Below are 22,344 nucleotides of genomic sequence, written 5' to 3'. Positions count from 1 at the left end.
TAGCACCTTTAAATGATCACAACCTACTAATACACTTAAGGCTTACCTTCTGAGAGCTTGAAGGAGTTTGTGAAAATGGTTTTGAAATCTTAGCAGGAGCTGGGGGAGTGCGTACTTCTGACTGCGTATGAAGTGATGCTGGAGCTGGTGACTCTGTGTTTAAATTTTCGAATAAAACCCTGCTCACAGGCCATGCTACAAACGACTTCAAACAGTCACGAAGGCTTGAATGTTTTTCTGTTGGCCGCCAAAGAAACGTCTCAGGTAGGGTAACTGCATCTATAAATACTTTAACAGCATTTGGTCCAAGAGGAAGACCATCCACCAAGGCTTTTGGATCACGAGACTCCCAACGCCCTTCAGCAACTGTTTCTTCATCATCTGTTAGCCAATGTAGAAGTTTGCACTTGTTCATTTCTACTGTCTCTGGGCTCTGTCAAACAAATAAATCCAACATACAAAACACATAACTATATTTTACAAAATATAAACTTAGACCCGAAAATGAGATGAGGAAAGAAAACCTTACATTTGGAGATAACTCCTCCTCAAGAACAAGAACAGAATCCTGAGGCCACGCAACAGTTTCTCCTACAGCCTGACCAATTGTGAAAAATTTCGGCGCGGGTCTCCATAGAAAAGCATCTTCTTCAAATGCCGTCTCAATTACAACCTTAACTGAATTAGGGCCCAATGGTACATTGTTAACAAACTCCATTTCATCAGAAGACAGAACACGACCGTCGGCTACTTTGCACTCCTTGTCACACCAATCGTATAGAATACACTTAGGCTGCGGTGTGGTTTTGTTTACACTCTACAAATATTATTCAACACATCAGTTACATTCAGTTCAAGTTCACCAAGAATATTTATATTTGAACTACTACTTACTCTTTGTGCTGAATTTTCACCCTCTTCCGAGTCTGGACGCTGCAATTGACATAAATATTCGGTTACCATTTTGCAAAAATCAATAACCAAAGTACTGAGAGTCTTGCACACTTACTCGACTATTCATTTTTGCAAGAGCCTCTTGTAGTTCATGAACCTGCTTCTGCAACTTATTTTGTGTCTGTTGCATTTCAGTCACATGCTTGCTCTTCACTTCAAACAAAGCAAGTTTGCTCACACTCATTCCTCTACCCATTGCCCTCAAGCGTCCAGGATTGTCGGGTCCTAAGATCTGAGTAAGAGTGTCTTGTTTTGGGTTTGATGATGATGATCCTGGATGATCATCAGCCTGAATAAACTCATTCGCCTTTTCCTGAAAATGTTCGAATTCTGTTCAAGTAGTTTAACTGTAAAGTAAAAATCAGAAGCCAATAAAATAAAGAAACAACGATTTACTATTTTTTCAGCAGCATCTGTGTTTACTGCTGTCCCATCCTTTTTAGTTCTTGACTTGACCCAGACATTCAGCCTCGTCACTTCAGCGGGATCCGAGCTCTCTTTTTTCTACATTATGATTCAGTGTCTCTTATAAAAACCAATTTTATAAAAATAAAATTTGCATACAATTTATAGATAGAATACTTACTAAATCTTCTGCCAATCTAACCATTCCTTTACGGCTACATGTGTGAGGAATCTGCTTACGTCTTCTTTCCTTGTATGAATCGCTGACAGCCTATATAGAAGTGTTAAAATGCTGAAATTAAAAATGAAACTAAGTACAATTTCATACCTTGAACTCTTTACTAGTCTTCTCTTTCACAAACTTCCTCCACTCTGACAGCGGAATATTGTCTGGCCGCAACTTCAAACGCTCTGCGTGGTTATCAGCTTTAATAATCCGATTAACCAAGCGTGATTTAGAGGCCCTCCATATGCATCCCATCTGTTTCATAACAGCCGCTTTCTCGTACTCTCCATCCAGTTCAAACCGTAGCTACAATCACAAGAAAAGGTTAGAGTACTAAGACCAAAAAAATTTACAATGTTAATGAATACAATTACCTTAACAGATTTCCATAGAACAGTCTTCCGGTCCTCACCAATTTTTCTCCAATCATCTATGACCACAGGAACATGTTCCCTTACCAAGGGACCTAAGTAAGAAGACAGCTTAACTGATCCTTCTCCACAGGGTTCTCCAAGCTCTGTGAAATCAACTCTTATGCGTGCACTAGGATCTCTAGCAATATCTTTCATCTTCGTTGGTCCTCTGTGTTTCTTAGGCTGTGGCTGAACCATATCAGTATCATCATCACGACCCTTAGCACCTTGGGAATCTTTCTCGGGTTCTTTTTCTCCAGGCTGGGTTTCCTGATGTGTGTCTTCTTGCTGTGTGTCTTGAGTCATCGGTGTGTCTTCCTGCTGTGTGTCCTGAGTCATCGGTGTGTCTTCCTGCTGTGCGACTTCAGGCTGTTTGTCTTGAGGCAGTGTTTCCTCAATCCTTGTCTCATGCTGCGTCCCCTCAGGGTATATGGTGCCCACAAATTCAGGCGCATCATTTGGTAGAGTGTTCTTCCTCTTCTTTGTTGTCTTTCTCCCTTTACCCATGGCAATCCTACAAACAAACTCAAGGGAAACTCAACAATTAACTCAATGTAAGACAGATTAGCTAATCCTACAAACAAACTCAAGGGAAACAGCAACCGCAAACAAGAATCAAAATAGCTAAAAAATAAAAAAATAAATTCAATAATAAGTAATCAACCAAAAATGTCATGCAAAACACAGATTAGCTAATCAACTAAATCAAACGTATATTCCTTCACAATCATCTCTGACATTCTCAGCCTCATCTGATATGTCTTCTAGACTCATATCCATATCTGATGGCAAAGGTCCTACATCTACTTGTCCAGCTTCCACTTTCTCATCACTGTATTTTCTACAAGGACCCTTCATTACTACATACCAACTCGATTCATCATTCTCCCTAGAGTAAAATATCTGTCTCGCTTGAGAAGCTAAAATAAATGGATCCTTTGCAAAGGATACGTGGCTGTGATTAAAATTAACCAGCGTAAAGCCATCCTCTACCTTCACACCGTTTCCTTTAACTGCCCACTCACACCTGAATATTGGGACGTAGAACGCATTGTAATCTAGTAATATAATATCAACTACTCTCCCATAGTAGGATACAACATCTACAACCTGCGCTGTGTCCCTTGCACTAGATCTACACATTGCTGTTGCCTCATAGTAAACCCCACTATTCTGACTTAGCCTATGCACAGACGTTGTATGAAACCGTAGGCCATTCACAATGTAGCCTGTATAAGATCTGGCTATAAGCCGAGGACCGTAAGCCAGCCACTTCAGTGTCTCTTCGACATTTTCTTCATCAATTGGTATCTAAAAAATAATTAAAAAATGTCAGGTAGACTACATGGTTATAAATTCCACTAAAAACAAATAAAGTAGAACATGCCTGTTGCTTTATCCACGCTGGGAAATTTTCAGTGTGCATACGCCATAAATAAGTTGCATCCCGTTTACATCTACTATTTGAGTCTTGTAGATGTTGTAAATGAGCACTTGCAAATGAAAAAAACAAACCACAGATTACATCAATACTTCCAAGTACTACGAATATGACTGAATAATAAACTAAGTACTGAGAGAAACTTACTCAACATATGGATCCACCATAGCCGTGTTCTGTATTACAGCTAGATGAGCTATTTTCTTATCCATATCAGTTAGAGTGAAAGAGCGGGCAGCTGATATAGGACGACCTTCAAGGATGGAGTGGCTCTCATACTCAGTGTTTCTGTCCTGTTTTTCTTCTACATTTGTGGTCGTTTTCAAGAAAGCCGAGCAGAATTTCATGCACTCATCTGCAAGATAAGACTCAGCTATACACCCCTTTGGTCTTGCTGTGTTTCTTACATAGTCTTTCAATACTTTCATGTACCTGATTTAAATGAACATCAAATGTTAATAATAAGTCCATATGGAAGAAAAAAAATTATTTAACAAGGAAGCATACCTTTCAAATGGATACATCCATCGGAAATGGACAGGGCCACCAAGCCGAGCTTCTCTTCCTAGATGCACACACAAGTGGACCATGATGTCGAAGAAACTAGGTGGCCAAAATCTTTCAAAAATGCATAGAGTCTCCACGATTTCATTTTCCATTTGCTGGAGTTGGTCCATATCAATCACTCGTTGGCAAAGAAGATTGAAGAAGGCGCATAAGCGGAAAATGGCTACCCTAGGACCCTTAGGAAGTAAGCCCCTAATTGCTACTGGCAGCAGTTGTTGCATTAGGACGTGGTAATCATGGGATTTCAGTCCCATAACTTTACAATCCTCTAATGATACACAACTAGATATATTAGCACAATAGCCATCAGGACCTTTAAAATCAAAGAGCCGCTTACAGAATATCTGTTTCTCTGACTTTGACAAAGACCAAGGAGCTGCTGGGAGTAATGTCCTTTTACCCTGAGCTTTTGGATGCAAATCCTTCCTGATACCAAGACTTTGAAGATCCTTTCTAGCCTTTAGACCATCCTTTGAATTGCCACAATGTAACAATGTGGAAATCAAGCTTGCAGCCACATTCCTCTCCACATGCATAACGTCTATATTATGGCGCACAGGGAGCTCCTTCTCATGTAAAAAAAAAAAATAACTAATTTAGAACTTACTATATACAATAAAACAGTTACAAGATTGGAAGTTTTAACATACCTCCCAATATGGCAGTGTGAAAAATATCGAGCGTTTCTTCCATCTAGATAATTCCTCTTCGTCTTTGTCTCCTAAATCTTCATCTTCATCAGATTCACTGACTTCTTCCTCGTTATCAGATGGTATGTCAACTCGAGCAGCTCTCTTTTTCCCAGTCTGTTTTCTATTACCAAAATCATTCTTGTAATTTCTCAGCACAAATGAGACATTCCTACCCGTGAGTATCCTTCCCTTAGTCCCATGTTCAGTTTTCCCATCAAACCAAGTCTTCTTTCCTCTGAAACTATGTAAGGGAGGCAAACACTTCCGGTGGCCCATAAATACAAATTTTCTGCCATGACTCAGCCACAAACTATCTGTGTGCTTCCCGCAAATAGGACAACCCATTCTACCCTTCACTTTACAACCAGCAAGATTCCCATAAGCTGGGAAATCACTAATAGTCCAGAGAAGCATTGCCCTAAGCGTAAAGGTGGACTTACTAACTGCATCGTAAGTTAACTCCCCTATGCACCACAGCTGTTTTAAATCTTCTATAAGAGGTTCTAGGTATACATCTATACTATTACCCGGTTGATGCGGTCCTGGAATCAGCAGACTGAGCATGATGTTCTCCTCCTTCATACATAGGTCAGGAGCCATGTTGTAATTAACCAGTAACACAGGCCAACAACTGTATCGGGTGTTCTTCATACTAAAGGGATTAAACCCATCAGTTGAAAGCCCAAGTCGCAAGTTCCTCTCCTCTGCTGCGAACGAGGGATACTTGTCGTTCATTGACTTCCAAGTAACAGAGTCTACTGGATGGCGCAGTTTGCCATCTGTGCTCTTGTTACTGAAATGCCATCGTAAATCCATTGCAACTTTCTCCGATCTGAACATCCTTTTCAGACGAGGTATTACTGGAAAATATCTCAAAACCTTCTGTGGAACACCCTTCTTGAATTCACCAGTGTGCATGTTGGTCTTCCATCTAGACGACTTGCATTTTGGGCAACTCTCAGCCTTCTGCAGCTTCTTTCTAAATAAGCAGCAGTCGTTCACACAAGCATGAATCTTTTGATATCCCATATCAAAAGATTTCAAAAACTTCTTGACATCATAAGTTGATGTGTGCAGCACATTGTCTTCAGGTAACATGTTTGGCAACGTTTGGAGTAAGTCATCAAAGCTCTTGTCTGACCACCCATTCTGAGACTTAATCCTAAACAATGAAACTACAGCTGATAGCTTGCTATGACTCGCACACGTTGGATACAAGGGGGTTTCAGCCTCTGCAAGTTTTGCTAAAAACTCATCTTCTTTCATGTCCTCACCCTCAACTGACTCACCTAACTGTGCCCCCCTAATAACTAAATCTTCATCTAAACATTTTGCTGCTTCGTATAAACTAAGGATCTCACCATTCCACAATCTATCTCTAGCTTCCACTACAGCAACAGAGTTATCTTCCCCATGGTGAAACCAATCCGGGCGTCCCTTGTAGGCGTCATCCATTCCATTTATAACCAAATGAGAGACAACCTGGTCACTTGTATGACGATCTAGATTGCGGCATCGGGCGCATGGACATACAATCTTCCCATTAACTCCTAACTTATCACTAACAGCATTGACAAAACCCCTAGCACCTCTCTCATACGCAGAATCAACTCTTTAGTACATGTAAATCAAACCAAAAAAAAAATTCAGTTAAGACAGTAAGTGTTGAAATGCATAAACGGAACAGTTAAACAAATGTACATACCTGCATAAATGGACCCATGACTTGTCCAACATTGTTTGCTACAACCTAGTTGGGACCGTTGCGACAGTTCAAACAAGCGTACATGGTTCAAGCAGCAATTAAAACAAATTAATATTCAATGTGGTTACCGCAAACAACGAACTCATTCTATACAAGCATGAACAAAGTATTACAAAATGAGAAGTATATAGATGTGTCTAAATAAAATCTGTGATTTTAGGACAACTCTCAAACAACAAACGATGTCAATATATCACAAGATGCATATAAAATCTACATCTATATGCATCTAATCTATAAATAAAAAACGATGTCTATAATCAACATCTATATGCACTTAATCGATGATAAAAACGACGATGAACCCTTGGGAGAGTGATAGAGAAAATCGAAAACCTAACTAATGACAACAATGAGCAGAGCCAAAAACAACATAATCAATAGACGATGAGGGCCGAGAATCTATCGATGGAAGAACTCACTTTCAGTTTTGAAAATCGGATTGAAAGCGGCGGAGAACTCGAGGAGGGATGAATCCCGGTGAGTTGGGCTTAATCGGAGGAGATGAGGGCCGAATCGGAGTAGATTAGGGATGAATCGGAGGAGGCTGGGGCTGAATCGGAGGTGAGCTTCTTCAGATTGGTGGTGAGCGAAGAGAAAGAGAGAGAGAGGAGAACGAAGAACGCGAAGAAGGAGAAAGAGAGAGAGTAGAAGGTTTTTTTTTTTTTTTAATGCTATTAAAACTATTGATTTGGCTAATTTGGCCGCGAAAACCATTTTTTTATTCTAACTGTTGGCGCTAATTGTAAAAACGTGTCGGATTAGTGAGTTTTTAATTATCTTTTACTGATTTATGGGCATAGCATAATTTTAATGCTATAATATTATTACCCAAACTTCCAACAACCTTTTCATAGCAGTTACGAAAAATGTGCTATTATAATCTGCTATCAATACCCATATTTGTTGTAGTGTGGTCAAACAATGCCTTGTACTCTGTTTCCAGATCATGATTAAGCACATCTTCTTCCTCTTCTATTACTTCTTCCACTTTGTCTAAGATTGAAGCAGTAACTTCATGAGCCACGAGTGCCATGAAGTTTAGGTGTAGTTCCCCATCGTCACTTTCACTGTCTGAGTCTGTGTCGCTGAAGCTCACAAGTGACTTATCTTTCTTCAAAGTATTGGGACATTCACTACGAGTGTGGCCATAACCCTTGCATTCAATACACTTGAGTTCTTTCCTCTTAGCGAGTGGACATTCATTCCGAAAGTGTCCAAAGCCCTCGCATTCATGACACTGAAGCTCCTTCTTCTTCTTTGATCCATCCGACCATGAGGACTGTGAGTTATTACGATCTGATTCATTCCTCTGAAACCTACTGTTTAATCTGCTACCCCCTTTTTCAACTCGCCTCATGAACTTGTTAAAGTTCTTTGCCATCAAACTCAGATTATCCTCAATCTTTGAGACTCTGTCATTGTCTTTAGAGTCAGCAGTGAAAGCAATGCTCTTCTGAGTAGTTTCTTGTCGATCAGACTTCTCGAGGTCATGAACCTTCAAAATCCCAGAGAGTTGATCAAACTTCATCTCATCAGTGTCAACTGCTATGTTGAGAACTGCTTTGTAAGCCTCAAATCGAGGAGGTAGACACCTTAGGAGTTTCTTAACCAGATCTTTCTCTTCATACTTCTTTCCCGAGACTGAAGATTCATTAGCCAACTCACTAATCTTGGATATAAACCCATCAATAGGTTCATCATCTCCCATGCGCAGGTTCTCAAACCTTGAGGTTAGATGATCAATTCTGGTTCGTCGTACGCTTGAGTTTCCTTCAAAGTGATTGATTAAGGTATCCCATGCTTCTTTGGCTGACTCACATCCTTGAATGATTTTGAACTGCTCCAAATCGACAGCTGAGAATATGACTGTTAATGCCTTAGAGTTGAATTTTGATGCTGATTTATCAGAATCTGTCCACTGGTCCTTAGTCTTTTGACCCAAGGTTTTATCTTCCATCATCACAGTAGGTGGTGTCCACCCGTCTTCAACTGCTGTCCAGGCATCCTCATCGATCCCTCTGATCACATGTCTCATCCTTGCCTTCCAGTGTCAAAGTTTCCACAGTCAAGCATAATAGGCTTATGCAGCATGACAAGCTCCTTCATGCTGTCCATGAAATCCGCAGGATCTCAACCTGTTAGTAGTACTTGATACCACAGAGGTTTCCCGCTCTGATACCAAATGAAAGTTTAGGGACAAACGAATATAAGGAGCACACAAAGAATCCAAGAACACTCTTTCTTGTATATTAGAAATCACTTAAATAATCTCCTAGATCTGTTTAATCCGAATTACTCTCAGTCACACACGACTAGAGACGGATCAATTTCTAATCTCTTAACTCAGTAGATCGAGCTTCAACACCCTGAACTCGATCACCTTTGTACGTGACAAGACAAACTCTTGCTCAAACCTTTCAATTAGCGTGCTTAACCTAGATCTGCACTAGACCATCTAGTTAAGTAGCCCTCATCGAATATACTATATTTCCTAATATCTCGATGCAATCAAATCTTCCAAATCTTCTTTACTTGATAACCACGTTATGACACGTCATAGTTTCTATAACCAACTCTTTCCATTGTGTCACGATCACATGTGTAACACAGTCTCCCTTTCTTCTTCATGATGACAGCTCTTTTCTTGAGCTTACATCTTTCTTCTTCCATCAGAATTCAGTTACCCGCTTTTTTAAATTCTTCCATTAGTCAAAAAGATGAGCAGTCGTTCGAGTAGAACTATATACGTGGGGAACCTTCCCGGCGATATCCGCGAGAGAGAGGTTGAAGATTTGTTCAGTAAGGTAAATAAATCACTCTGCTAATCCTTCAATTGGTTTCTTGAATGTAAGAAGAATCCTTTGTCCTTGGTTCGTTTTGCAGTATGGACGATTTGAAGATCCCACCACGACCTCCTGGCTATGCCTTCGTGGAGGTCAATTAGCATTGTTTTATCACTTTCTCACTGCTTGTCGGCTTAATCACTTTCTTGAATGTAGTTTGAGGATCCTAGGGATGCTGAAGATGCAATTCATGGTCGTGATAGATATGACTTTGACGGCCATTGTTTACGGGTTGGTTTGTTATTCTTCACGATTTGTTCACAAACTTTCTTGTTTCTAAGAAGTTTTTTTTTGGCACGTGCAGGTGGAATTAGCACATGGTGGGAGGCGTTCATCAAATGATGCTCGCGGTCGCGATGGTCGTGACCGTGGTGGGCGTGGGCCATCTAGGAGATCTGAGTACCGCGGTATGTTTTGTGTTGCCTCCAAAGTTTATTTTTTTGGGAGATATCTCTAATTTGGTAGTGTTTCCACTACTACACAGTTCGTGTGTCAGGTGTGCCTTCTTCTGCTTCCTGGCAAGACCTCAAGGTAATTAAACATTTAAGTTTCATTCCTTAAGTCTCGTTCGTTTCTATAATCACTTTTTTTTTTGTTGTTGTTGTGTGTGCAGGATCACATGCGTAAAGGAGGAGAAGTCTGTTTCTCTCAAGTCTACCGTGATGGTAGAGGTTAGTTAGTCCTCATATCGGTATGTCCAAAGCTGTATTTTTTTTTTCTGTATATAAATCCTGTGTTAACTGTTTATATGGCAAACAGGTACAACTGGAATCGTAGATTATACCAGCTACGAGGACATGAAGTATGCGGTGAGATTTTTACAACTTTTTAATTTGTGTGGGTTCATCCTTGATTAATGTTCTTCCTTGTTCTACAGATAAAGAAGCTCGATGACACTGAGTTTAGGAATGCCTTTTCTCGTGGATATGTCCGGGTATGCTCAGGACAGCTTTATTCTTCTTCTTCTTTATTATTTTCACTTAACATTTCCCCATATCATTATAGGTTCGAGAGTACGATTCTAGGAGGGATTCGAGGAGCCCTAGCCGTGGAAGATCTTATTCTAAGAGCCGTAGCCGCAGCAGAAGCAGGAGCAGGAGTCTAAAGGCTAAATCTTCCCGTAGATCGCCTGCAAAATCAACATCGAGATCTCCTCGCTCCCGCTCTAAGTCAAGGTCACCACCACCTCCGCGAGGAGGGTATGTTTCATTTCTCAATGGTTATGCTAAATATTCGTCTAAAGTTTGTGTTTCTTTTTTTTTCATTGTGATATTATTTTTGCATCTGTGACATGGAATGAGGCATCAAGGCTCATGGTGAAACTGCTATTTATACACGGAAAACCTATTGGGATTTTAAAACTGGATATTGTTTCTCGGACTTTTGCAGATCTCGTTCAAGGTCAAGATCTCCTCTCCTCTGCCTTCTGTAAGTGATGCTTCAAATCTAGATACACTCTACTCAGCTCTCTGTATTATAATATAATATTTTCAGGGTATTTCTGCCAACTTTTCAATAGACTACTAAGATTTGTCATCGTTTGCGTGGTGCAGGTTCAGGAGGAAGCAAGTAAGAGCCCTAGCAAGCTGAGTCCAGCCAAGAGCCCTATCCGTAGCAGGAGCAAGAGCAGAAGCATGAGTCCATCTCGGTAATGCTGTACACTACACTCACTCTCTTTTAACTTATTTGGAACACACTCTGGCTCCTTGTCTGAATCTCTCACTGATGAGGACCTCAAGTCAGTAGCCGAATCACCAACTCATGAGACCAACCATACAAGCTACATTGGAGCCAGCAGCGACATAGGTGCATTCAAAATACAATATCTTTCACACATGGAGGGTTTTTATCATGAGGACAATTTTCCTGGATTCTACACTCAAGATGGAGTCCAACCCAATTGGAATTTCAAGAAAAGCTTCACAGAGGAAGAAGTTATGAATTTTACAAACCGGAGGTTCTCTAGCACATCCATCTGCGAGCATCAGACTTTAGAAGAAGATTTCAGCTCAACTAGAAAGCAGCCCTCTCCATATTTAATCATAGGCTTCAAGAGGGATTTATTATCTATCCAGAGAGTCCAAAATCAGGCGAATTGGTTCAGGAAAAACCAAGATACAATCAATTTCCCAAAACCGGGCAAACCGACATCAATTTGGGAAAGTTGCCAACCACTTCAAATTGGATCGAACCAAACCTTTCTGTGGAAGCAAGGAGATCATCTTAACCATCCAGAAGACATCCAAGATGATCTTAGCTGCACCAGCACCCAGGAGATCAGGCGGATCCCCATTTACTTCAAGTTTCCTTATTTGGAGTTTCTTGCAATAAATCTCCAACAGCTCTTTCCTCTTCAGCTAAGGCACGACATCAACACCTTGGAGAGTTTATTGAGCAACCAGGAGCTATTATTTCGTGGATACAAAACCAAGATATCAAGATACAAGATCAGATCTTCCAAATGGATACAAATCAGCCTAACGGCTAGTTTATTGAAGACAAAGACCCTTGGCTTTATTTTTGTGTATTTTCTTTCCTTTCTAGAGTATTAGAACGTTGTAGTTGAGTCAAGGTCGAGCCTATATAAGCTCAAGACCATTCATCATTGTTTTACACCTTTGATCATTTTTATAATAAACCGAGAATTTTCTCTTTAAAGCTTTTGCTTTGTTCTTGTGTTTCTCTAAGTAGTTAGGTGGATTCCATTGCTTAGTGAACGTGTTTAGTCTCTGTCTTTGTGTGGAATCACTAAGACCGTGGCTTGTGAGTTGTATCAAAGGCCATCCGCAACCTTTGTGGTGCTCCTCAATCCATCAAGTTACTTCCATCCAGATTCCTTTGGTTGATTAGATCAGCCCAATTGAGTCACCCTTGTGCTAGATCGGCTCCTCCTCTCCTGCTTGGGATCTTACAGCCTTTGTCAGCTTAGGCTTGTATCATTTCTGGTATCAGAGCTGAAGTTCCTTCAGCATCAGGTTATATCTATCCTTGTCTCTTTTGATTTGCATCCGTTTTTCTTTAGTCTCTTATTGCATCTAGTTTATCTTGTTTCTCTTTTCATAAAACCCATAAAAAGTGTTGTTCATGTTCTAGTTTCTGTTTGATTCAGTTTATCATTCATAAAACCCATAAAAAAATTGTTATTGCTTGATTTTTTATTTCTGCCATTGATGCTGATTTGTGTTCTTACTGTTCTTTAAAAAAAAAAAAAAAGAGTTGATTTGCTTGTTTTAGTTTTTATATTTCGTGTTTCCTGTGATATATTAAAAAAAAAAGAAGAAATTTCCATTTTTTGTTTTCAAACTTTTCTTTTCCATTTTTGTTTTATTGTTTAGTTTCTAATTTGCTTAATATCTTGATTCTGAATATTTTCTTTTCTACTTGCGAGGCATTGTTCTAAAGCTTTGCAACCATGGAGAGTGAAGAAGAAGCTGAAGAATACAACACTTCAGAAGTAGATTGGGGAGAAGAAGCTGGTCAAGATTGTTGGAGTGATGGAGATGATCATACTGATAGTTCTTGGTGCGTGAACTCTGTTCCAGAGTATGCTCTAAATGTTGAACAAGAGTACCAGGAGGAGGAACAAGAGCCACTGGACCAATACTCAAGTTGCTATGGTCCCAAATCCCAAGTCACCTATGGGGGTAGTTCTGAGGAGAAATTCTATGTTCAAGCTTGTCCAAGGAGAATGAAAACCACCATGTCTACACCAGCAAGACCTTACCACGGAAACCGATCAAGCCATATCCAAAGCAATCAATGGAACCACAATGGTAATCATCTTAGGCAGAATCGCTTGGATACATTAACTATGCAATTTTCAGGTCATAAGGGAGGACCAATTGCATACCTAAGGTGGGAGGACGACATGGAGCAATGGTTTATAGCTTGGAGAATTCCAGAGAAGTTACAACCATCTTATGCAAGAGATACCTTAGTTGGAGAAGCATACAAATGGTGGAGCCAACTTGATGCTGATCGGATCTATTACAATGATCCACCTTTTACTTGGGCAGAGTTGAAGAGGCTCATGTATAAGCAGTTTGTGGAAAGGGCAGAGTACAATCAGAAGGTGTCTACAAACAGAGTGGTACAACCCCAAGTCTTGCAGCCGGCAAACAAGAGGCAAGGCTCGAAACCAGTGCATACACCTCAAGTCAAACAAAACCAAGGTGAATACTTTAAATCTGTAGAACCATCTGAGGTTATTTGTTATAGGTGTCAAGACCATGGTCATCTTGCAAAAGATTGTCCCACAAAACGAGCTGTGAAGTTAGCAAAAGAAACTAACTTGGAGGTAAGTGATTCTTTTACTAGCTTGGATGATTCTTTTGATAGGATAGATAAAAAGTTTGAAGAACTTCTCAACTTGATGAAAGCTAGATATAATTCTGTTTCTAGTAATTCCATGACTGTCTTAACACACTTGTCTAGTGCCCAAGAGGTTGAAAATATTTCAGGTACTAACATGGAAATCAAGGAACAAGAACCCAACCTTGCTGTGCAAGCAAGTCCAAGACTTGAAATTTTTCAAGTCCCAACTAATGATGAGGTGATTTCTGAACTTACAGTGGATAATCCTACTTATCAAAACACTGGTATGATGCACTTGCACCCTGTCCAGAATGTTGATGCAGGTCTCAGTGAAGGCCAAGAGAATGTGTCTGAGAGACTAGAACAAAAAGAAATCATCCTTGAACCCGATCCACTTCAGGTAAGTGATCCTATCCCTTGTTTGCTTACTGAAAACTTGGATAATGTGCACACTGATTTATTAGGTCCTGATAAATGTGAGGAAAAACCAGGCAGTTTAGATAAGTATGTAGATTATACTTCTTTTCTTATTTCACCCTTAGAGAGGAAGCAAGAGATTTTAACATCTACTGAAAATGGAATTTTTCAAAACAATTTATATGCTGATTATTCCATGACTTCTATAACACACTTGTCTTTAGCCAAAGATGTTGAGTCTATGACAGGAACCAATGCTGAAGATTCCAGAGGAGATCTACCCAGAGCTAAGATCACACCAGACCGGACCAGAGGAGTAATCCTATCCTATTTTTCCAAAGAAGAACCACCAGATGTGCCATCAAAGTTCAAACCAAAACAATACCAAGGTAAGACCCTAGAATCTCAAAAGAGGATGAAACCTGACTTGCTCTATCTTGGTGCAGATAAATTGGTTTTGAGGACAAAACCTTTTGAAGAAGGAGGAAATGATGAGGACCTCAAGTCAGTAGCCGAATCACCAACTCATGAGACCAACCATACAAGCTACATTGGAGCCAGCAGCGACATAGGTGCATTCAAAATACAATATCTTTCACACATGGAGGGTTTTTATCATGAGGACAATTTTCCTGGATTCTACACTCAAGATGGAGTCCAACCCAATTGGAATTTCAAGAAAAGCTTCACAGAGGAAGAAGTTATGAATTTTACAAACCGGAGGTTCTCTAGCACATCCATCTGCGAGCATCAGACTTTAGAAGAAGATTTCAGCTCAACTAGAAAGCGGCCCTCTCCATATTTAATCATAGGCTTCAAGAGGGATTTATTATCTATCCAGAGAGTCCAAAATCAGGCGAATTGGTTCAGGGAAAACCAAGATACAATCAATTTCCCAAAACCGGGCAAACCGACATCAATTTGGGAAAGTTGCCAACCACTTCAAATTGGATCGAACCAAACCTTTATGTGGAAGCAAGGAGATCATCTTAACCATCCAGAAGACATCCAAGATGATCTTAGCTGCACCAGCACCCAGGAGATCAGGCGGATCCCCATTTACTTCAAGTTTCCTTATTTGGAGTTTCTTGCAATAAATCTCCAACAGCTCTTTCCTCTTCAGCTAAGGCACGACATCAACACCTTGGAGAGTTTATTGAGCAACCAGGAGCTATTATTTCGTGGATACAAAACCAAGATATCAAGATACAAGATCAGATCTTCCAAATGGATACAAATCAGCCTAACGGCTAGTTTATTGAAGACAAAGACCCTTGGCTTTATTTTTGTGTATTTTCTTTCCTTTCTAGAGTATTAGAACGTTGTAGTTGAGTCAAGGTCGAGCCTATATAAGCTCAAGACCATTCATCATTGTTTTACACCTTTGATCATTTTTATAATAAACCGAGAATTTTCTCTTTAAAGCTTTTGCTTTGTTCTTGTGTTTCTCTAAGTAGTTAGGTGGATTCCATTGCTTAGTGAACGTGTTTAGTCTCTGTCTTTGTGTGGAATCACTAAGACCGTGGCTTGTGAGTTGTATCAAAGGCCATCCGCAACCTTTGTGGTGCTCCTCAATCCATCAAGTTACTTCCATCCAGATTCCTTTGGTTGATTAGATCAGCCCAATTGAGTCACCCTTGTGCTAGATCGGCTCCTCCTCTCCTGCTTGGGATCTTACAGCCTTTGTCAGCTTAGGCTTGTATCACTCACCGACTTCTTACAGGTAAACAAACAAACAAAAAAGTAACCTCATTATCAATCAGGTAACGAAGCTTTGTTTTGTTGGAAGATTCTCCTAGGGATCATATCTATGTTATGTTGTTTCGTTTGACTAGTTCTCAAGTAAGAGAATTAGTTCTACTTTTCTTTTTATTTTTAATATACTCATTGCAACTATATTTGTTTAAGTTTCTCCTCTAAAATCATCTTTACTTTTGTTTTTTTTTCTTCTATTGTCTAAAAAATATTCACTGCAACCATATGTGTGAAAAGACCTCGTTTCTATTGCTCTCATTATAGACGTGTATAAATGTGTGATCCCCCATTGATCTAAGTTAACCAACCCAATTAATCATCTTGTGTTGTAAACCAGATGGTTTAAGGATTGCTCATAACCAGATGGTTCAACAGATCGAGGTTACACTTAACCAAAATTGTACTAAACCGAGATTGTACTAAACCGAGATTTATTAAACCAACCATGTGTTAATGGATTGGGCCTTGTTTCTCCTTTATTGTTAAGTGGCCGACTTCTTAACTAAAGTTAAGAAAGTCCCACATTGCTTAACTTTGTAATAGGAGGCCAAACTCCAACCTATATAAGGAGAGCCTTGTTTGCTTATGAATAACATCTCATTCTTACACAAACAAAGCATTCGATCTCTCTCTCTCTCTCTGGTTCGATTGTTCTTAAGCAAGAACACTAGGATTAGAACACGTTATCAGCACGATCTTGCTCAAGATCAACCAACTCGGAGACCATCATAAACCCTAGCCGCCGCCAACCACTTCTCTCTCTAAGATCTTTTACATTCAATTGTTTCTTAGATCTTAAACTAATCATACTTTGAATTCTTTCTTTGTTTGATTGATTAAGGTTTCTAAGAAAAGAACCAAGGAGAAAAATCAGCAAAGTAAAAGGTTTCTAAGAAAGGAACCAAGGAGAAAAATCGGCAAAGTAAAAGGTTAGATCTCAAAACCCTAATTTTACTTGCAGCTCAAGTTTATTTCGGTTTCATTTTTTTATTTGAATCCGATTTTAAAAAGGTTTATGATTTTATTAAAGTTGATCTAGTTCTTGTTTAAAAACATATAAATCGATTTTATAAAATCTTATAAACTCTATTAGATCATATTTGATCAGATCCGAAATTCTAAACCTAAACCCTAAAATTTCGGATCTCAAAACCCTAAAATCCCTCTTAACTTTAGTTTTGTATTAGACAACAAGCGATACCCCTTTTAAGGATGACACGCTATATGTCTAAATCAAAACATAAGTCTATGTTTAACCAACACTTAAAATCTGATTTAAATATTTAAAATCTAATCCTTAAAGTTAATATCAGATTAAAAAGAAATTTAAATCATAAGAAATTTTAAGCATGTGATAACATGACTTTCATTTTGTATAAGACAACAAGTGATATCCCTTATTAAAGGATGATATGCTATATATCTAAAACAAAATTAGTCTTATGTTTCCACATTTTTTGATCAATGATCCACACCATTGTGTGGTTAGATCTTGAATTTTAGTCAATGATCCATACTACTTAGTATGGCTAGACCATGGTCAATGATGTGTACCTTCCGGTACGGCTAGACCACAGGCCGTATTGGTGGATGAAGTACCTTCCGGTACAACTAGCCCACAGGCCGCATAAGTCAATGAAGTGTACCTAAAGTACGACTAAGACCATGCTCTCATCCATCTTATCTTAAAGCAAGTTGATGGATGAATTATAAGAAGATAAAATTTTCTAAAGACCTAAACACTCTGATCTTTGTTTCAGATGGCCAAAATCGCAAATTTGGATTTTGCACCTCTAACTGTGAGGGGTGATAATTACCTACAATGGGCACTAGATGTCTAGATTTCTCTTGGAGCCAAAGGCCTAGAGCATTGTATTGTTCCTCAGAACAAAGCTACTAAGAAAGAGAATTCTAAGACCCTCATGCTCATCCGTCATCACATTGAGGAGAGCTTAAAAGCTCAGTACCTCACAGTGAGTAATCCATACGAGTTATGGAAAGAGCTTCAGATGAGATATGATCACCAGAAGACCTTGATTCTTCCGGGTGCCACCTATGAGTGGCTTCATCTCAGGATTCAAGACTTTAAGTCTGTGAATGAGTACAACTCAGCCATGTTTAAGATAGTCTCAAAATCTGAGGCTATGCGGCGAGACTGTAACTGATAAGCAGTTGTTGGAAAAGACTTTCCAGACAATGTCTTCAAGCAATTTGTTGCTTCAGCAACAATACAGACAGAAAGGTTTTAAGACCTATAGTGAGCTCATCTCATGTCTATTGCTTGCAGAACAGAACAACGAGCTGCTCTTGAAGAACATTGAGCTTAGACCACCTGGATCTAAGCATGTCCCTGAGGCAAATCATACCTCAAATAAGCCTAATGATGGTGCTGAAGCCAACCATGTCCGATATGACCCTAAGGGCCGCGGATCCTCATATGGAAGAGGACGTGGCCGTAGAGGTCATGGGCGAGGACGTGGACAAGGTGGCAACAGCAAAGGGCGTAACACCCCTTATGACCGTCCAAACCAGTCCAATAATGGACAAGGTAAAGGCAGAGGCAATGGGACTTCTTCAAAGCCACAGAATCCTGCAAGCTCACCTTGCCATAGATGCGGAATGATGAATCATTGGGCAAAGAATTGCCGCACAGCCAAGCATCTGGTCGACCTCTATCAAGAGAGTCTTAAGGGCAAGAATCCGGAAGCACACATGGTGTACAAGGATGGTGAGGACGATTTTGATCATGACAAGGATGACCTCATGGACTTTGAGACTTCAGACATACTCACTATGCTGAATGATGATCCAGTCGAATAATGTGATGCATCAAACGATTTATGTTTGAATGCTTTTGGTGTTTTTAGGCTTTGAGAATTTTTTTAAAGTGCTTTTGCATTCTATGTTTTATTTTAAGAATAAACTATGTTTACTTTCATTTTCAATAATAATATGAATGATTCAGATTATATTTTATTGTCTAGAATGAAAGGAAGTATGGACACACTTGTGGTTGATAGTGGAACAAGCCACACGATTCTTAAGGATAAGAAATTTTTTGTTAATCTAACATTGAAAGATGCCAATGTGAGCACAATAGCTGGTGTATCATCACTAATCAAAGGCCACAGCCAAGCTTATGTCTTGTTACCAAATGGGACACATCTAGAAATAGATGAAGCATTGTATTCTCCAAACTCTAAAAGAAGCCTGTTGAGCTTTAAAGACATTCGCAAGAATGGTCTTCATATTCAAACAAGTGGAGAAGGAGCCAAAGAGTTCTTAAACATCTTTGAGCTCGACCAAGACCATAAGAAGGTCTTGGAAATGATACCAGCTGTATCCAATGGTCTTTACCATGCTCAGATCAGTGCGGTCGAAGCCAATGCTATAACAATAAGCAAAGAGTTCAAGGAGAACTTTGCCTTGTGGCACGACCGGCTAGGGCATCCAGGAACATCTATGATGCGCAGACTTATTCTAAACTCTAATGGTCATAACCTTAAAGATAGACGAGTTGTTCCTAAGATCCATACGTGTACCTTGTGCACAAGGAAAACTCCAAGTCCGACCATCACCAGTCAAAGTGACAAAGGAAACCATAGGTTTTCTGGAAAGGATACAAGGTGACATCTGTGGACCAATACACCCGCCTAGTGGGACGTTTAGGTACTTCATGGTACTAGTTGATGCATCCACAAGATGGTCCCATGTGTGTTTATTATCCACACGAAATCTAGCCTTAGCTAGACTACTTGCTCAAATCATCAGATTGAAAGCACACTTTCCAGACTTTCCTTTGAAGACTATACGTCTTGATAATGCTGGTGAATTCACTTCCCAAGCCTTTTATGAGTACTGTATGTCCATGGGGGTGACAGTTGAACACTCCGTGGCACATGTCCATACACAGAACGGCCTAGCCGAGTCCTTTATCAAAAGGATTCAGATGATTGCTAGACCTTTACTCATGAAAAGTAATCTTCCAGTCACAGCTTGGGGACATGCAGTATTGCATGCTGCGGAATTAATACGCATCAGACCATCTAGTGAGCATAGATATTCACCATCCCAACTCCTCATGGGTCGAGAGCCATACATCTCCCATCTTAAGACTTTTGGATGTGTTGTTTATTATCCAATAGCTCCACCACAAAGGACAAAGATGGGAGCTCAGAGAAGGATGGGAATATATGTTGGATATGATTCTCCCTCAATTATAAAATACCTCGAGCCAACCACGGGTGATTTATTTAAGGCCAGGTATGCAGATTGCCACTTTGTGGAATCTGAGTATCCAACATTGGGAGGAAATAATAGCAAGCGGGTAAAAGAAATTACATGGAATCATACATCCCAAGCATGGAAAGATCCTCGAACTCAAGTCTGTGATCTTGAAGTTCAGAAGATTATACATCTTCAAGAGCTAGCTAATAAATTGCCAGATTCCTTTGCTGACCCAAATAGAATGACCAAGTCATATATACCAGCTGCTAATGCACCAATAAGAATTGATGTCCAAAAGGGACAAAATCAAGTTGCTACAGAGTCTAAGACACGTCTGAAACGTGGTAGACCAATTGGTTCCAAAGATAAGAATCCTCGCATAAGTAAGAAAGGTGCTAAACAGACCGTGGGCGAGGGGGTGAAGGAGCTGGTCGATGTGGTCGATCCGTCCGTCCAAAAGGACCGGGACATGGACGAACCAACGTCCGAACATGGGCCGGGCGTACCAGCATCCTCAGACATGAACATTGGCACGGTTGCTAAGGGGCCTAATGAGATTTGGGACGCCAAAACTCAGGGTTCTGAACCACCTGACAATGAAGAGATCTCTATAAACTATGTCATGTCTGGAAAACAATGGAACAGAAAACATGTCGACATGGATGATTTATTTGCATATCATGTAGCACTTGAGATCATTGAAAATGATGAGGATCTAGAACCCACGTCCATTTATGAATGCATGCAAAGAAAAGATTGGCTTAAGTGGAAAGAAGCCATAAACGTGGAGTTAAACTCTTTCAAGAAGAGAGGTGTTTTTGGACCAATACTCCTAACACCACACAATCTAAAACCAGTGGGTTACAAATGGGTCTTTGTGAGAAAGAGAAATGAGAATGGTGAAGTCGTGAGGTATAAGGCCCGACTTGTTGCACAAGGATTCTCACAGAGACCAGGAATCGATTATGAGGAGACTTATTCTCCCGTGGTGGATGCAACAACATTCAGATTCCTTATAAGTCTGGCCATAAGAGAAAATCTTGATTTACGGTTAATGGATGTAGTAACCGCATATCTTTATGGACCACTGGACAATGACATATACATGAAAGTACCAGATGGTATTGAAATACCTAAGGATGCTAAAGGTTCTCGAGAACAGCAGTGCATCAAGCTTAACAAAGCTTTGTACGGATTGAAACAATCTGGTCGTATGTGGTACAACAGATTGAGTGAGTACTTACTGAAAGAAGGCTACAAGAATGATCAAGTAAGCCCATGTATATTCATTAAGAAATCCGGCCAAGGCTATGTGATCATAGCCGTGTATGTTGATGATCTAAACATACTTGGAACAGCCAAAGAGATTTCCCAAACAGTTGAATATCTCAAGAAAGAATTTGAGATGAAAGATTTGGGAAAAACCAAGTTTTGCTTGGGACTACAGATTGAACACCTTAAGGATGGAATCCTTGTGCATCAAAAGACCTATACTGAAAAGGTTCTTAAAAGGTTCAACATGGATAAGTGTCATCCACTTAGTAGTCCCATGGTTGTAAGATCCCTTGGTCTAGACACTGATCCGTTTAGACCTAAGGCCGAGGATGAAGAGGTCCTTGGTCCAGAGTATCCTTACCTCAGTGCCATTGGCGCCTTGATGTACTTGACTACACATACTAGGCCGGACATCTGTTTTGCTGTGAGCCTATTGTCCAGATTCAGTTCATGTCCGACCATGAGGCATTGGAATGGGATCAAACACATTCTAAGATACCTACAAGGAACTAAGGATGTAGGTTTATTTTATGCTAACCAAAACAAAGAAGATTTGGTTGGTTTTGCTGATGCAGGTTACCAGTCCGATCCACACAGTGCTAAGTCCCAGACCGGCTATGTTTTCACATATGGAGGCACGGCCATTTCATGGAGATCAGTCAAGCAGACCATATCAGCCACATCATCCAATCACTCGGAGATATTGGCAATCCATGAAGCAAGCAGAGAGTGTGTCTGGCTGAGACTCATGACACACCATATTCGGACAGCATGTGGAATCACGGATGGTAAAGACGAGCCGACTGTTCTTTATGAAGACAATGCGGCCTGCATAGCTCAGCTCAAAGATGGATACATCAAGGGTGACAAGACTAAGCACGTTCTCCCCAAGTTCTTCTTCACCCACGATCTTCAGAAAGAAGGAGAGGTCAAGGTACTCCAAGTCAGATCAAGCGAGAACTCAGCCGACCTCTTCACTAAGGCATTACCAACATGCACGCTCAAGAAGCTTATGCAGCAGATTGGTATGCGATCACTGAGAGACCT

The 22,344-nt window shown here is 40.1% G+C and overlaps 2 protein-coding genes and 1 pseudogene across 2 annotated transcripts; 2 read left to right on the top strand and 1 right to left on the bottom strand.

Annotated features, from left to right (window-relative positions):
* LOC108836502 (serine/arginine-rich-splicing factor SR34-like) overlaps positions 1 to 11,970 on the top strand; it is a 35,907-nt pseudogene extending 23,937 nt beyond the window's left edge.
* Positions 4,728 to 6,435, bottom strand: LOC130508534 (uncharacterized). Its single transcript, XM_057004095.1, has 3 exons — positions 6,404 to 6,435; positions 4,872 to 6,310; positions 4,728 to 4,819 (listed from the first exon to the last, which is right to left on the bottom strand). The coding sequence occupies exons 1-3, from the start codon at positions 6,433 to 6,435 to the stop codon at positions 4,728 to 4,730; spliced, it is 1,563 nt and encodes a 520-aa protein (XP_056860075.1).
* A 6,021-nt stretch (positions 11,971 to 17,991) lies between the features above and the next one.
* LOC130508533 (glycine-rich protein 2-like) lies at positions 17,992 to 18,615 on the top strand. The gene has a single exon (XM_057004094.1). It carries the CDS (start codon positions 17,992 to 17,994, stop codon positions 18,613 to 18,615), a length of 624 nt encoding a protein of 207 aa, XP_056860074.1.
* The last annotated feature ends 3,729 nt before the right edge of the window (positions 18,616 to 22,344 follow it).

The sequence above is a fragment of the Raphanus sativus genome, chromosome 2, assembly GCF_000801105.2.
Source record: "Raphanus sativus cultivar WK10039 chromosome 2, ASM80110v3, whole genome shotgun sequence".
Classification (NCBI taxonomy): Eukaryota; Viridiplantae; Streptophyta; class Magnoliopsida; order Brassicales; family Brassicaceae; genus Raphanus; species Raphanus sativus.
The sequence above is the reverse complement of the archived record's forward strand: the minus strand, read 5'-3'. Positions and strand labels throughout refer to the sequence as shown.

Bases quoted from the DNA above. Each gene is read 5' to 3' on its own strand.
- LOC130508533 (XM_057004094.1), top strand. From the start codon at position 17,992: ATGTCTTCAAGCAATTTGTTGCTTCAGCAACAATACAGACAGAAAGGT.
- LOC130508534 (XM_057004095.1), bottom strand. From the start codon at position 6,435: ATGTTGGACAAGTCATGGGTCCATTTATGCAG. The intron at 6,311-6,403 runs GTATGTACATTT...CATGTACTAAAG, and splicing joins TCATGGGTCCATTTATGCAG to AGTTGATTCTGCGTATGAGA. The intron at 4,820-4,871 runs GTAGGAATGTCT...TTTTGGTAATAG, and splicing joins TAAGGGAAGGATACTCACGG to AAAACAGACTGGGAAAAAGA.